Genomic DNA, 16,086 nt, shown 5'->3' with positions numbered 1-16,086 from the left:
ACATTTAGGGATAATATGGTCATTTTAACAGTTTTGTTCTGTCCAGTCCTAGTCGTACCAAACATAGGACATACAATTAGTCATGTCCGGTCCCATCCTGTCTGCGTACCAAACGCTACCTTACGGGCCTTGAATCAACCATCTTATAATTGTTAAAATCGCTAACCAAGAACTTCTTAAGGTATATTGATTCAAGGGAATTCCATAATTCCAAGTCCAAAATTCTGCAGAGGTTTTGAGGCGCTCCTCCTTGGACCCTGGCGACAGGCCCGTTCCTGACATTTTTTTAGGTTCTGGGCGAAATGTGAAAAGAGGCCCTCGATAAGTACTATATTTTTTTTCAATATATTGTTTTTATCGTCAGATTTAACATTGAATTCATATAAAACCGTATTTTCGAGTATTCCTAGATGCAAAATCAATCAATAATCATTTCTAAATTAATATTATCTACTAGAATATTTTTATGTAGCATCGTCAATTTGTTCTATCATCAAAAACATCCTATGATATATTTTTGGTACATAGAATGACATCATTTGGGGTCACAAAGTTAATTCTTCTGATTTTCGAGTAACACTATGTAAATCAATGTAAATAGGTTGGTTTTCCATGTCACCTCATGTTAATGTTTTTTGACACCATTTTAGCAGCTAACCAATCTCATTTCTCAGAGAAGTCCGTCGGTTTGGTTTTTTTAGAATTCCTCATATGCAAGGCAGCTTGGATTGAACTGTAGTCGTACTATTCATTATCATCTAGCAAAGAAATCAGCTATGGGAAAGACTTGGGGCATGAAATTGTGGTAAGAACGGTTTCGTTCTAGTGCCCGATAAGAATATTCCAAAGCTTTTCTTTTTAAATAATGTTCTCAAATTTGGGAATGAAAGAAAAGAAAAATAAAAGAAAGGAAGAGAAATAAAGTTTTTTATTTGTGTTTTTGATAGAGAAGGAAAATAATCATACAAAAATAAATTTTGATATAATTTTTTTCCTTTCCTTAAAATATCTCGAGAAGAGATATTTTTCTTCCCCCATTACTTTCCTCTCTTTCCTATGTAAAAGAAGATTCAAGAACATAACATTAGGGTTATAACAAACTTTTCTGGAATTATCAATCTTATAAATAAAAAAACTCATGTTGATGATAGTTTGTGATTTTATTCTTCTTTTAGAGATAGAAGAGTACAAAAGATTTATGCACCCAATATTAGATAATTAAGAACAACTAGGAAAAAAACAATTATAGTTTTATTATTCTAAATATAGATATAAGTTGTACCGTCTCATATGGTTATGGTTGGTAATTTTTTTCAAAAGATGGGGTTTTGTTAGCTAATAACAAGAAAATCTATTATATTATAATATAAAAATAGAATTCACGCGATGATGGAATAATCAAAAGAGTCGATCAGGAATAAATTATGGATGATATATCAAAGTTTTCGAGGCAAGTAGTTTTAAACGTCGATTTAAGATAAAAAAAAAACTTAGAGAAACATCAAATAATATTATTTAATGAACGACAAACTAACATTTTTATGTATTTTTTTTCAATATATTTAATTAATATATGTTTGGGTCTTAATAGTTAATGTAATACCAAAAAAAATTCAAGTTCAATTAGATACTAAGGGGGTGTTTGTTTTTCAAAAAAAAACACTTAATACCTCTTATGTCTGAATCGGTCAGACCTTGAGGTATTAAGTGCGTTTGTTTTTTCTTTCAATTAAGAGCTGAATTTGTATCATTTTGTCTGAATCGGTTAGATGTAAATTAAAGTCTGAAACACCTCTTATTTGGATTTCCCTACCTCGTCGCTTTAACCTCTCCATCGTCGCCCCTGTACACTCTCAAGCCCTCGATTCAGATTTCAAGCTCTCGATCTCTCGCAGTTGCTCAAGCCCTCGATTCAGATTTCAAGCCCTCGATTCAGATTTCAAGCTCTCGATCTCGATTTCAAGCTCTCGATCTCGATCTCTCTCGCAGTTGCTCAAGCCCTCGATTCAGATTTCAAGCCCTCGATTATAGATGGAGGTTTGATTTTGATATCGTGTTCAGCTTACCTATCAAGGGACGAAACGACAGCGTTTCACACTTACGGAGTTATTGTAGTCGCTTTTGGAACAAATCTCTCTACGTCTTCAGACCAAAACGAAGGCTTTCTGCAGATTTCAACCGCAGCCATGGCGATGCAAGCTGGAATGGGGTTTTCCAAGATCATAATCTTAGTCGGAGCAGGTTTCTTTTTTGATAGTATACTTATATGCATATCAGTTCTGTACATATATGTATATATACTTGATCCGTATTTATCAGATCTTTTAGATTTCAATCCCTAATATGTCTGCGTTTACGAGAGGAGAGGGATTGAATTGATGTAAATATGGGCGTCTTGTGTTTGTAGGGTACACTGGTACGTTGATGCTGAAAAATGGTAAACTTTCTGATGTACTGGGCGAACTTCAGGTAAAATTATACTGTTATGATTCTCCGTAAACATTGAAGCACCTTTAATGACGTAKATTTGAACAATTTTGTAAGAATCGATGTACATCTGAGGTTAAATACTCCAMTTTTAGTTAMTTRTAGAATTTTATGTTTGGAAACGAGTTTTGATTTTTAAAGTGGGCAGGCTTTGGTGAAAGGATATGAAGAAAAGCAGGGGGGTGGAGCTGAAATTGATCATTCGGATGCAATTGCTGCCCAGGTACTACTCTCGTAATAAGCTGTTTATGCTTCAACTAGACTTGGACCTATTCTCTTCGATATATGTTGTTATGCCCGACACTCCAAACTGTGGGACATTTCTTCTTGTCTAGCAGATCAAGTCGTCAATAAGACCAAAATAAGAGGCAACTAAACTAGAAGGGGTTTCTAAATAAAGATGGAAATGATATTACAAGAATAACATCCGAGCTTTGATTTGACTTGATATATGTGAAATATGCACTTGAAAGAAATCAAATATGGAATGAATAGCATGTTCATACCTGAACTTGATGTCACCCAAGCACACCTCTTCTTGGGTTGTAAATCATCAGGTGAAGTTTCTGAAGCATTATCAACAATAATAGTTTTTGGTTTTGAAGCCAGTTGCCTCCTCCCTCTAGAGATGTTTGTGTGTGTATTGGAAGCTGGAGGCATGAAGGTTTGGTTTTCTAATGATCATTAGCGAATTCATTAAGACCAATTGGCCATTTATTAGTGATCAAGATACAAGGAGGTACTTTGAGCTGTGGGCTGATGTTAACACATAGTTGTATAATATATACAGGGGTTTCTCAGTGATAGAAGTCGGATTAACCATAGACATTTGCATAACGATTCTAAATTGGACTGCTCAAAATTGTTTGGTTTGTGCAGGTCAAAATAATGAGGGCCCTCCAGCTGTTTGGTTCGTTGGTCGACGGAAAAGAAGCAGCAAACAGCTGCTGTTTGGTCGCACATCGGACGGGAACGGTTGCTGTTTGGCAGCTGCCGTTTGGTCGCACATCAGACGGAAACGAGCTGCTGTTTTGGCTTGTGCAGCAGCGGAAGATCAAGCAGCGAGTAGCTGCTGTTTTGCTCGTGCAGCAGCGGGAGATCAGGCAGCAAGTAGCTGCTGTTTACTCGTGCAGCAGACGGAAGAAAAGCAGCAAAGCAGCTGCTGATTGGTCGTGCTGCAGACGGAAGAAAAGCAGCAAAGCAGCTGCTGATTGGTCGTGCTGCAGACGGAAAACAAACAGTTTACAAAAACAAACAGTCTTATTGATTCAGATTTCAGATTTTAGACGTAAAAACAAACAGTCTGACTGATTCAGATTTCAGACTTCAGCACTACCTCTTAAAATTCAGAAGTGAATTCAGACTTCAGACTTCAGCACCTCTTAAAAAACAAACGCCACCTAATTTTGTTGTGTCACTTTTATTTATTAATTATTTTGAACTACTATTATATATATATATATATATTTAAAAGATTTGGGACACTAATTTTTGTGAGATGAACTCACGCCTGGCCCGGCCCGTCCTTCCCTATGAACGGGCCTGCCTGCCGACACTTCCCCTTGACCTCGCCTTTTCTTCGTGTCGGAAATCAAAAGTATGCACTCTGCTCCATCCAAAGCCCCGATTAGGGATGACAAAAAAAACCGAAACCGATGGTGAAAACCGAAAACCGAAACTTTCGGGCCGGGTTCGGGAACATCTTATCGGGGACGGGGCGGGGATCGGGGACGAATTCGGGGATTTTAACGGGGACGGGGATGGTGACGGTAATCACCGGCCCGGCCCGATATATATATATATATATATATATATAATATCATTAAAAGAAAATAGTAACATTAAAATTTAAAAGACTTTTACCCACTTTACCTCAACAACCCAAATAAATCTCACGAAAAAGTCTAGTTTATTTGTCTAAAATCGTGATTTTAGTTGTATGATGTTTGAATTTCTGTTTAGTTTTATATTGTAATATAATATATTGTTTATAATTGGTTCGATTATGTTTGAGACATTAAAACTTATATCTTTAAAAAAATTATAATTTCCTTTTAATTGTGAAAATTAGCATATTATAATTTTTTCCAGATCGGTTTTGGGGTTCAGGTTCAAGTTCGGTTCCCTAACGGGATCGGGAAAACCGCAAAAACCTAATGGGATCCTCGATAAGATCCCGACGCAAATCGGAACGGTTATGGAGACGGTTTTAACTATTGGTTTCGAGACGGGCTACCAATACCCGGCCCGAACCCTACCGGTTGCCATTCCTGGCCCCTATTGACACCAGCAACAGGATGATATCTTGTCGGTTAAGGGAAGCTTCCAAAATCCACAGACTCCGATTTCTGTTTTCACACAAGTTCCTTCATTTACAAGATGACCTCTTCATCTCTCTACTCTCACAATTTGACACTCCATCCACCTGATAATTCATCAATCATTTTCCAGTTGGTTGAAATTGAAACCACACCTCAACCTTTACATACACCAACAGATTTGTAGATTCGTCTGTGTGTGTGTGTTACCGGGTGAGATGAGGACGGCCTTAGGCGGCGGCGGTGGTGGTGTTGGTGGAGAAGCATGGAAGGCACACGTGGCGATGGCGTTGGTACAATTGTTTAATGGAGGATATCATGTGATCACGAAAGTTGCTCTAAATGTTGGAGTCAGCGAGATTGTTTTCTGTGTGTATCGTGATGTCATTGCCCTCTCTATCCTCGCTCCTGTTGCATATTTCTGTGAAAAGTTAGTCAACCTTCTTTGATTTCTTGTTAATTGAGAATTTATTGTCTTTGTCTGTTTGGACACTTCTGGTCCGTATTACTGGTTTCTGTTATGTTAATTCTTGATGAAAGATCGTGGGATATATGCTAATTACATGAGTACCAGCAGTTGTCGTTTTGGAGTTGCATCTCTTTCCTGGAATCTGAAATAAGGCAATTGTAGTGTTTTGGGGAATTAGGATCTCTAAAAGTTAAATTTGTTGCTGACTAAAGATTCCAGGGAATGTATAAGTTTCTCAAATCAATTGTAGTGTTTTGCTCGGAACTTTGGTTTATGGTTTTTCTATGTTAGCAGGACATATTGTAATTGATAGCACGTATGGTAGAATCCCACTCTCTTTGTCACTCTTAGATTTGATTTATTTTAAACTTGATAAGATATAGTATTCACCATAACCTTCTGAGAATGATTTTTAAAAAATTAGAAAATTGAACCAAGATCAAGGACATGAAGGAGAATTGACACAGATTTTCCCAGGGCAGGATTTAAGTTGTAGATGGAGTAGGAATGTTAAACACCCTTGAACTAGGTGGTGGAACCTAGAAGGAGTTCATGTATATATGTTTATTGATTGAATGGTTAAGAAGGACCTTGTGATTATCAAAAAGGAAGCTGATATGATGTGGAACAAAATGGCAATGTGCATTTGAAAGGTAGCTAAGGATGTTGTTGGAGAAAGTAAGGAAGTAAGCATCCAGTAAAAACGCTTGGTGGTAAACTTTTGTCTGTAAAATTGTTGAGAACATAGAGAAGTGTAAACTAGCAAAAAACAAAGCTAAGAGACAATAAGAGAAGCCAGGGGTAGAAATACGAAAAACTGCACAACATTGTAGAGACAGAAAAGAACCTACCCAAGTTGCTAAGATAAGAGTGGAAAACAGTGGCTTAAGTCCTGCCTAACTTTTAGTTAAAGATGAGATTAGAGAGCTGTGGAGAGATTATCTTGATAAGTTGTTCAATGGAGATATTGAGGGAGTGTAGAGGAACTTGAAGACTATTGACGATGCTGCTAGAAGGTTGTCCAAGAAAGTTGAAAGTAGGTAAAACGCCTCGGGCTAATTGTATTTTGTTAGAGGCTTGCAGAGCCTAAGGGAGGTAGGTACAAGGTGACTTATTGTATTATTTAATTTCATGCGTAAGACAGAGGTTACGTAATGAATGGAGGAATATTACCTTGGTCTCACTATATAGAACAATGAGATATTGGTAAATGTACTAACTATCGCCTTACCAAGCTTTTATAGGACCAGGTGGTTAACTAAGGTTTTGAAAAGTTAATTTGCATTATGGACTCGACAATAGATTATTTTCTTCATTAGACGACTTAATGATTTGCTTATGGAGTTTGTTGATCTAGAAAAGGTGTATGATATGATAGGGTGCTGAAAGAATTGATGTGATGGGTTTGTGAGAAGGCATTCTTGACCATATATGTTAATGTGATTAAAAACATGGATGACTGTGTGATCACAAGCGTGAAAGCATGCAAATGTGAGACATATGCTTTTGTTACATAGTTTTTCACCACAAGTTATTTTCGGATCCTTATCTCTTCTCTTTAGTTATGATTGATCTTATAAAAGACTTACAATATTATATGCAATGTTGTCTACTCTGCAGTTTACCTATTTATGTTTGTTGTAGGCTCAAGTGTTCTATAATTTGTCTTCTATTCATTTTTAGCCAACTCCAACTAGTATGGAGGCTCCTTGTTATTGTTATTTTTTCTAGTTGCTGCTGCTATTTGGATTCTCAAATTTTGAAGTTTCCATCATGGTTCTTGTTTAAAATTTTGTGCCACACAGGGTAAACAATGTTTTGAGATAGCTTATGAGCACCATCTACATTTAGAATCGTGTTGGTCTGAAGTGTAAGTATCGATCTTCGTCATACATGAAGTATGCTTATAAAGTGATTATGGTTGTGTTATTGTTCAGCACCATAAAAGTCAAATATGTTAATTGGTGTACATAACCAAATGTTCCTATTCAGAAGTAACCATTTAATCATAATTGACCTGTAAACATCACTCGTATCATCTGGGTAATGTGTGAAACTAAAGTTGGTTTGTTTTTTGTGTTTTGTAGGAGAACTAGACCAGCTATGACCAGGCGCTTTCTCATGTATTTCTTCTTTCTTGGGTTGACTGGGTAAGTCTATAATATCTAAAGTTGTCATTCATATTTGTTTGTAATCCTCCACTGATAATTAGGTTTAGCATTAGAGGTGGCAAATGGGCTGGTCGGATGGAATTGGTTAATGGGTCACAACAGGTATGGGTCAAGCGAGCAATTTGTTCAGAATGCTCAAATGGGTTGGGTTGACCCTCTAAACCCAAACACCCTTTTGTTCTTTTTCTTTCTTACCAATTTTTAATGTAAAAAAAGATTTGATGGAACTAGGTATATAACATAAAAACAAGTGAAGTGAAACTACAAACAAACATATCAAATCAATTGTGCTGTCTCTTTTTCATAATTAAATTTATGGCATCATAAAGACTTTATATTGAAAAATTCTTAACATTTTAAGTTTTTATTTTGTTCTTATTTTATCACTATATCTTTTCGAAGGTTAAAGTATAAAATTACTAATCTAGAGAGAGAAAGAGAGAAGAAGATGTTTATTAATTATCTTGAATGATTTACAATAGTTGCTCATTTGTATTTATACTATAACACTTTGACAACCTCTAACTGACTTTAATAACCTTTAAACGACTTAATGACCTCCAATATTATCTGCCACGTGTCACTAACATAAACATACTGCGACGATTGGAAAAATTGGTCAAACTTTATATAAGATTCAAATTTGTAATATTCACTTTTGAAATTAAAGTTGTTTTTAACCTTTTAATTTGAAAAATACATAATCCTCATAAAAAGGAATTTCTACATTAGGATGTAATAAAATTTCAGTAATATTCTTGCTAATTTTTGGTGTTAAAAAAGTAACGTACTTTACACTAAGTCAAGCATGAAATGTTCTGAAACAGAAAAAAGTATTAAAACTTTCCAACAACTTTGTGTCAAATAGTATACAATGTTGGCATGGATAGGGGGTGGGGGATCTAGCCATCCAGGGTTGGGTGCACAGCAGATAGATAAGTAAATAAAATGATATTATACAATAATTCGTAAGTTTGGGTTGCTTGGATAATACTTATGACTGGTTTGATCCATGATAAAAATATTATTTTTAAAATAATCAACCCATTTGACTAATTAGTTAATTTTGTTGATCCTTTACGACTCACATTCAAAACGATGGGTGAAATGGGTTGATTTGTTTTAATTGTCAGGTTTATTTATCATGGGAAAAAGAACTTACTACCAAGATAAGACAATTATAATATTTAATTTTTGTCCCAGCTATGCCTCTTGTTTTACTAATAATTTTCTTTTATCTTGACCTTGTTTAGGATATTTGGAAACCAGCTTTTGTTTCTTGTTGGTCTTGGCTACACAAATCCAACATACGCTGCAGCCATTCAACCTTCAATTCCTGTCTTCACATTTATACTTGCTGCAATGATGGGGTAAGCTCAACTGAATTTTACTTTTTACTTGGATTTTTGCTAATGTTAATCATTCTGTAGATTTGAGATGTGTATATGCACTCAGAACTAGTGTTAAGTAATTCATTCCAAGTACAACTTCACCACAATCCAGATCTTATGATCCAAATTGTGGTGTTCTTGTACCCCAAACTGTTGCTTGAATTGATCCTACTGAAAGAAGCATAGTGGAGAAGGAGAAAGAGGGTTAACCCAAACCTGAACACACATGTTATGGCAAAATTCTAATTAGAAATTTAGAATGTACGGCTGTGAGGGATTCAATTTTAGTTGGGACCTTCAAGTTTGTTAGGCATTTGTTCCTCGTGGGAGAGAGGTGATACGTTTCCTCTTAATTTCCTTTTCCTCTTTTTTCTTCTGAAAAGACGTAACATCTTTTATTGTTCCATAATTTCTTTCATACATAGCATGTCTAAATACTGACACATACTTTCCTTGGAAAGAAAGAGATTAATCATATGAATTGTCAAGTTCACTGCACATGTAAGTAAATGCTAGACATTTGTAGGTATATGCATATACAATTTATAATTATCCTATACCTCTAAAAAAGTTATGTCTGTTTTAAGGTATGTGTTACAGAATTTTGTGTGTATCTGAATATCATGCATGTGTCTATATAATTAAATACAAGATATATGTATAAATGTATTTATGTATATATATGTGTGTATGCATGTATTTACATGCATATATATATATATATATATATATATATATATATATATATATATGTATGTATGATATCTTTGACACATAATTCTTGAGTACTTAATATACCATGCACCCAATTAGCCTAACAAATGAGATTAACCCACATTCACACACAAGTAACCATGCATACCTTACAGCAGTACTATATTGTGTGAGCTGTGCATTCAGTAAACTGGTCAGATGCATGTATATCAATATGTGTGGTTTCATAAGCACCTTTATATGTCAACTTCATGGAAGGAGGTCGGTATATCTGGCCAATTTATATGTCAACTTCATATGAGGTGATGGACATGCAGTACAGAAACAGTGAATGTGCTCAAGACTGAAGGTCAGGCAAAGGTTGGAGGGACCCTTGTTTGCGTTTCTGGTGCCATTCTAATGGTTCTGTTCCGAGGACCTGCTCTTCTGGGGTATGCAGACAATGTACCTAGGCAACATAATGAAATAAGTGCAAGTGGTCAACCAGGGCCTGCTGGATGGATGTTCTCTAATTTAGCGAGTTTCGGGATTGATAACTGGCACCTTGGTGTCCTATGCTTAATAGGGAACTGCATATGCATGGCAGCCTTTCTAGCTATTCAGGTATACAATCTATATTTGAATAAACATACAACAATATCTTTTTCTGGTGAGCAACCTTTTTACCAAATTCAACTAAATGTGCTATTGCATTCATCATGTTTGACACCATTAACAATTAGTCCTTCAACAAGATGTTGGGCAGGTTTAATCACAACCGAGGTAGAAGACAATTAGAAATGAGCTACATAAGTACATATGGTAAATGCATATCAGAATACCAACATTAACTAGGTTAAAGGCCCTCTTGCTTTCATAAGCTAGGTAAATGACCCTCCGCTTTTTATGACCATTGTCATGACATGAAAGTGCATGCTATGTTACTATTTAGTTGCCTTTTAATAGAACCGGCTAGAAGTTTGATGTTTAAAGAACTTGTAATAACTCGAAGATATTTTACCGCATGTGGTGGCCATCTGCTTGTGATAGGTGGCTTTGGTAATGTTTTCTGTTAACTACATCGGATATGTGGAATTGACTGTGGTGAGCACTTGGGTCTAGGTATTGTAATTTATGTAAAGATGAGATGGTCGGGAAGTAATTATAATTTGTAAGATCATCTACAATTCCTCTTTGCAGCTAGCATATATAAGAGAGACTCATGCATGTTCATAAGATATTCTAGGAGGAAACACCAGCTCTGCAAGTTAAAGAAGGCTTAGTTTGATCAGGCAACAGCTTTGATAAATACAGATGAATTGCATGAAGGTTTCTCGTCAACTGTTTTAAATAGGTTTATATGAACTGACCTAATTTTAGTAATAAGTTGGCCTAAGTTGCATGCCCAATCTTAGTGTCTTGTAGTATTATGCACATTTAACATTCTCAAAGCAACCTATGAACTTCATGTTATGAGTCACTTACTGCTTTTTATATTAATTTTTTAGGGATATGATTTTTGTGTATTGAATTATCTACTTTTAAATGCTTGAAGTTGATTTTTGCAATGAAATCTTCAGGCTCCGGTGTTGGCCACTTATTCTGCAAACCTATCCGTTACAGCATATTCGTACTTTTTTGGTACTCTTTTTATGGTAGCGACAGCAGTTTCCATGAACAATGATTCAACAAACTGGAATTTGACACAGTCTGAGGTTTGGGCAGTAATTTATGCTGTAAGTATCTTTATCATCGTCATTGTAGATTTGTACATGCCTTTCCTTTTTTGGTCAAGTAAGCTTAACATGATGCATGGAAGCTGGAAATGCTTTATGTCCTAGTTTAATTCTTAGGGGAACAAAGTATGACATGTTGTGATGTGCTTATGAAAAGATATGTACTATGCTTTGATGTCTTCTTTTCTTTAATCGAACAGCAATGACATGTCTTCCTGTCGGTATAAATGTGTTGCATGAAAAGATTTAGTTATTTAAATTAATGGAGTAGCGGTTAATATGTTTTAGGACTTCCTTTCCCTCATATATGTGCATGAAAATATAGTAATTTTTTAAAATTATAGAGTATGGGTAAATGTTGCAATTTTTGCTGGTTCTAAGATTTGATGAATAGTTCTAGTTTTCGGAACTTCAGTGATATATAGAAGTTTCTTATCTGGACAATCTGCTTCACTTTATCTCATGTTAATTGTTGAAATCCCCTTTTAACTTCATTAGTATACAAGTGGTATTTGATGCAGTCATGCAGTTCTCTAATATTATCTCAAAAGTTAGATTGTATCCACCAAAATTTCTGGTGGCCTATATTAATAAGAACAACTGATGGTCAGGTTCTATAAATGTCTTATATGTGTGCCAGTTCTATTCTTGTCTCTTTTAAAAGTTCGATGTAATGTTGCCCATGATTCTTTCAAGTTCCATATCATGTTTTACTCTTTCAACTCTCTGTTTATCTACCCTGCAATGGCTTGCATTCTCCTGATTAATTAGCAGTATGCATGATAGTTGCTCCTAGTTATTAGTTAAGATGGAGTATGGAAGAAAATTCATGAGATGATGGTTCAGGCTTGTATTTCCATCATGAACATCAAGAAGTCTTCTATTCTGAACTAGTTGAGTTAGCTAAATAGGAACCTATAAGATGGAGGGCTGTCCCTACGAAGGTTTCCAGACATGAATAATGTCATCCCCTGCACTCCCTATGTTTTTGATATTCTAAAACTAAATTAAACCAAACGAGCCCAGTGTAACCCGCCCGGCGGGTCTAGGATTGGTAAGATGTATGCAGGTCTGGCCTTTACCTTTTGGTATATTCTACTCAAGAAAATGTCTTCAATACTTATGCTATGTCACTCTTGGTCGACCACTACCTCTCTTGGTAAAGTCCCCCTTTCTAACCAGTAAATTGACAGGTATATGATGGAGATGCTCAACCCATCCCAGGGTGTTTCATGCTCCTTAGCTTCTTCTCAACCTGTACTACTCTAACCTTTTCTGGTAATATCTTCAGACGTAGTCCGCCTGCCATTATGTGACCAGCTTCTTCTCAACCTTTGATGGCATAGAACTTACCATTCAGCTTCAATGCAACTTTCCATTCATATGACTCAAAGCTTGTTTTGGTTCCATTTAGACCTCTTGACCTATTACAGCATCCTCGTTCTTCTTTCCGTTCTCGAACAAATGTTGTGTGTTGGAAAAACCACGCCAATACTATGTTTGATTTTGTGTTACCTCGAAAAAGAAATATTGTTTAACCAAAGGGTCATTGCCCAACGGTATCAAGGTTACTGGTAGAGCACAACCTTCTAGGAGGTCAAAGGTTCAAACCTTACCAAAGGTGAGGACTATGCATGAATATTGCCGTTTATAGATATTATATACTTCAAAAAAATAATGTTTGTGTGTGATCATAACACTCGATACGCGCTAAATAATGTAACTAGGTACTTCACCCCTGTAGGGCTTGAGCTGAAAAACTCGGTATTGCACCCATCTGGATTTTGTTATTGTTGGTTCCTTCGTGCATGCTTATGTTTATATATGTCCCTGTGACTTTTTATTACTCGTTTCCTGGACTCTTTGCTTCATAAACTCCAGACCTTCCAAGAGCAAATTATATATGATTTACATGATCTTTATGTACCTGTTGCTTGATTGCACACACTTATACCTTTGCTTGCTCTATTGTTTCTTTTTGTTTTTGGTGTTACTATCCGGTGGGTTGGGTCTTCGCAGAAACAGCCTCTCTACTACTCGTTGGGGCATAGGAAAGATCTGTATACATCTTACCCTCGCAAACCCTACCCCTGTGTGGGGTTTATTGGGTTTGGTTTTTACGGGCTCTTTATGGTTTATTTCAGGGAATTGTTGCATCTGCATTGAACTATGGACTTTTAACATGGTCCAACAAGATCTTGGGACCTGCTTTGGTTGCTCTTTACAATCCACTTCAACCTGCTGCATCTGCTATTTTGTCAAGAATTTTCCTTGGAAGCCCTATATATTTGGGAAGGTATGTTCTTCGGTCTCTGCATTTATTGCTAGCCCGTCTTGTCACACTACACACACATAGAAGTTTATGTGTCATATTTGTTTCTTGCTACAAACAAACAATCGTTCAACCACAAGGGTGGTGCCTGATTGGTTTGAGGTTGGCTCCAAAGGTCAAAAGTGCCAGGAGGTCCCAGGTTCAAATCCAAGGAGGAACAAAAATCCCCTTATGGCCATGAAAGTTCAAATGCGGTGACTCCAGGCTACCTGCAAAGCAGGTGGTCGCCCTGTGATTAGTTGGCTCGCATAGCGGGTTGGATGTCCAAGTTAATCAAAAAAAAAAACAATCGTTCTTGTGAAAATACGAAATAACTCCACACTTTATAGACGAGTGAGTTTGGACAAATTGTGGAAATTTAAATGAAGAAATAACCATCGTACTTTGATACTTTTTGTCCAAAATTGCTCAATCTTGCAAAGTGCAATATTCTTTTGATTTGTTAGAAGGACGATAGGAGAAAAGAACATAAAGAAACAAACCAAACTAAACGAGCCCAATATTTTCGGGTCTGTGGGGTTTGATGTAAGTAGACCTGACCTCTACTCCAATGATAATAGTAGTTGCATCCGTGAAATTCCTCGGCTTATGGAAGTATGTGAAAGAGAGATACCGAGAAGATAAGTTTTGAATAGTTAGATACGAGTAATTAATAATAATACAAATAGAAGCAAGTAGAAGAAAAACATAACCAAAGGTAAGAAAACAACACACCCCTTGTCTAAAAGGAACCTGAACCTATAAACCAATTTGACCCGAATAAAAATCAATTGTCGCCAAATCCCTTGTTCCCTCCTGTCCCACTAATCACGTGAAATGACGCCATTATATTATTTAAATGATTTTTTTATCCTCATAATGTGGCTTCACATAATTGATGCAGATGGAGGGGACAGGGAATTTGGAGATAACAGATTTTTATTTAGTTTGACCATTTTGCTTTCGGAAGGACCGGTTAGGACCGTTAAATATTGTCGGTCCTTCCAACGCTCGGAAAGGTCTTCGGGGAAACTACCATATTTGTATTTGATTGTTAACTTGCATTTTGTGAACAGCATTTTAGGAGGATTGTTGATCATAATGGGGTTATATCTCGTGACTTGGGCATCGTATTGGGAAAAACGACAGGCGACTTCAAGCGTCGGCCGTTCTCGGACGTCGGAGCCACTGATGGATCAGATCTTGTCTGGGCCTTCACCATCGGTACCTAAGACCATGGATTAGCCAAGATGTGGAACCCCAGTTGTTCTTGTTTGTTTAACACTATGTAAAAATATGGGAGTAGGAGTAGGAATTTTGGTATTACAGAAGTGGTTGAAATAGAAAATATATTCTTCTGCCCATTGGAGTTTGCTTATTTCATAAATACATATCGAATATCCATGGAAAAATACGCCAAACACTCATGGGAAGCATATAAAAAACTTTCACAATGTGTATTTAAACCGTCATCAACTCAGTGGTAGTATGGTTCTCACGAAAATTGGTGGACTCACAAGAACCCAATCATATATATATATATATATATATATATATATATATATATATATATATATATATAGACTTGGGATCACCAGTCTGTTTTCATGAGATTCGTGAGACCATTTTTTTACACTTGAAACTTCACAGCAAAATATTGTGAATATAACCTTCACAGTATTTTTGCTGAGAAAGTTCGGTTTTTTTACCTTCACAACATTTTGCTGTGAAGTTTCAAGTGTAAAAAAGTGGTCTCATGGATCTTATAAAAGCAGGTTGGTCTCACGTGAATCCAACCTTATGTATGTATATATATGAGAAAGTTTGGATAAAATTATAAATGTTATGAAGATATGAGAAACAACTTTCATTTTATCATTTATAATTAATAACATTCATGAATATTAATCATCATGCATTTTCATCATGAATGATTTTCATGATAAAAAACTATCATGATATTCTTCATAAATAATACTATGAATAACCAAATGATCATCATCCCAATAGGTACCGGTATCTAGGATATTAAAAGGCCGTTTGGTTCGTGGAATTCGAAGTAATTTGATGGAATTGGAATGATAAATTCCTTTGACCAAATTCTAATTCATTTGTTTGGTTCATTTCTTGAAATGAATGGAATCTTTCAAATTCCATTGAATTTCACAAATTCATCATTCATTGGCATAATGGAAAGAATTGAATTTCATCACCATCCACCATGCTACTATTGATCGTCATGCCTCATCCCTAACTCCCTACCACCACCAGACCACTATTGTCGCAACCACCCACCCTACCCCACCGCCAACCACCATGCCAATACTGTTGTCATCTGTCACACCCCGCTAAAGCGGAAACACGAGGTATGGCAGGTAAAGTCTCATAGCAATAGAATATACACAACACCACCGTACATTAAAATTTCATTACATCACCATCATATGTTTACAATCCCAAAATGACATGTTTGTGAAATATAAAATAACAAAAACTTCGAAGGTGATGAT

The 16,086-nt window shown here is 36.1% G+C and overlaps 1 protein-coding gene and 1 long non-coding RNA gene across 4 annotated transcripts; both read left to right on the top strand.

The window, feature by feature from the left end:
- Window positions 1-2,145: 2,145 nt before the first annotated feature.
- LOC112522054 lies at window positions 2,146-2,783 on the top strand. Its single transcript, XR_003070113.1, has 3 exons — window positions 2,146-2,241; window positions 2,408-2,469; window positions 2,636-2,783. It is a non-coding gene; the product is annotated as an uncharacterized LOC112522054 (long non-coding RNA).
- Window positions 2,784-4,859: 2,076 nt separating this feature from the next.
- LOC112522052 (WAT1-related protein At4g19185-like) lies at window positions 4,860-14,988 on the top strand. 3 transcript variants are annotated; one of them, XM_025131118.1, is made up of 8 exons: window positions 5,153-5,235; window positions 7,080-7,144; window positions 7,362-7,424; window positions 8,699-8,815; window positions 9,868-10,153; window positions 11,110-11,265; window positions 13,410-13,561; window positions 14,653-14,988. In XM_025131118.1, the coding sequence occupies exons 3-8, from the start codon at window positions 7,378-7,380 to the stop codon at window positions 14,819-14,821; spliced, it is 927 nt and encodes a 308-aa protein (XP_024986886.1). In that variant the 5' UTR covers window positions 5,153-5,235; window positions 7,080-7,144; window positions 7,362-7,377; the 3' UTR covers window positions 14,822-14,988. The 3 variants fall into 3 exon arrangements, with proteins under 3 accessions (XP_024986885.1, XP_024986887.1, XP_024986886.1); XM_025131117.1 differs by lacking the exon at window positions 7,080-7,144 and having other exon boundaries at window positions 4,860-5,235; XM_025131119.1 differs by lacking the exon at window positions 7,080-7,144 and having other exon boundaries at window positions 5,116-5,235; window positions 8,579-8,815.
- The last annotated feature ends 1,098 nt before the right edge of the window (window positions 14,989-16,086 follow it).

This window comes from Cynara cardunculus, assembly GCF_001531365.2.
Source record: "Cynara cardunculus var. scolymus isolate 2C chromosome LG 11, CcrdV1, whole genome shotgun sequence".
NCBI classification, from domain to species: Eukaryota; Viridiplantae; Streptophyta; class Magnoliopsida; order Asterales; family Asteraceae; genus Cynara; species Cynara cardunculus.
The sequence above is the reverse complement of the archived record's forward strand: the minus strand, read 5'-3'. Positions and strand labels throughout refer to the sequence as shown.

Bases quoted from the DNA above. Each gene is read 5' to 3' on its own strand.
- LOC112522052 (XM_025131117.1), top strand. From the start codon at position 5,024: ATGAGGACGGCCTTAGGCGGCGGCGGTGGTGGTGTTGGTGGAGAAGCA. The intron at 5,236-7,361 runs GTTAGTCAACCT...TGTGTTTTGTAG, and splicing joins GTTGCATATTTCTGTGAAAA to GAGAACTAGACCAGCTATGA. The intron at 7,425-8,698 runs GTAAGTCTATAA...GACCTTGTTTAG, and splicing joins TTCTTTCTTGGGTTGACTGG to GATATTTGGAAACCAGCTTT.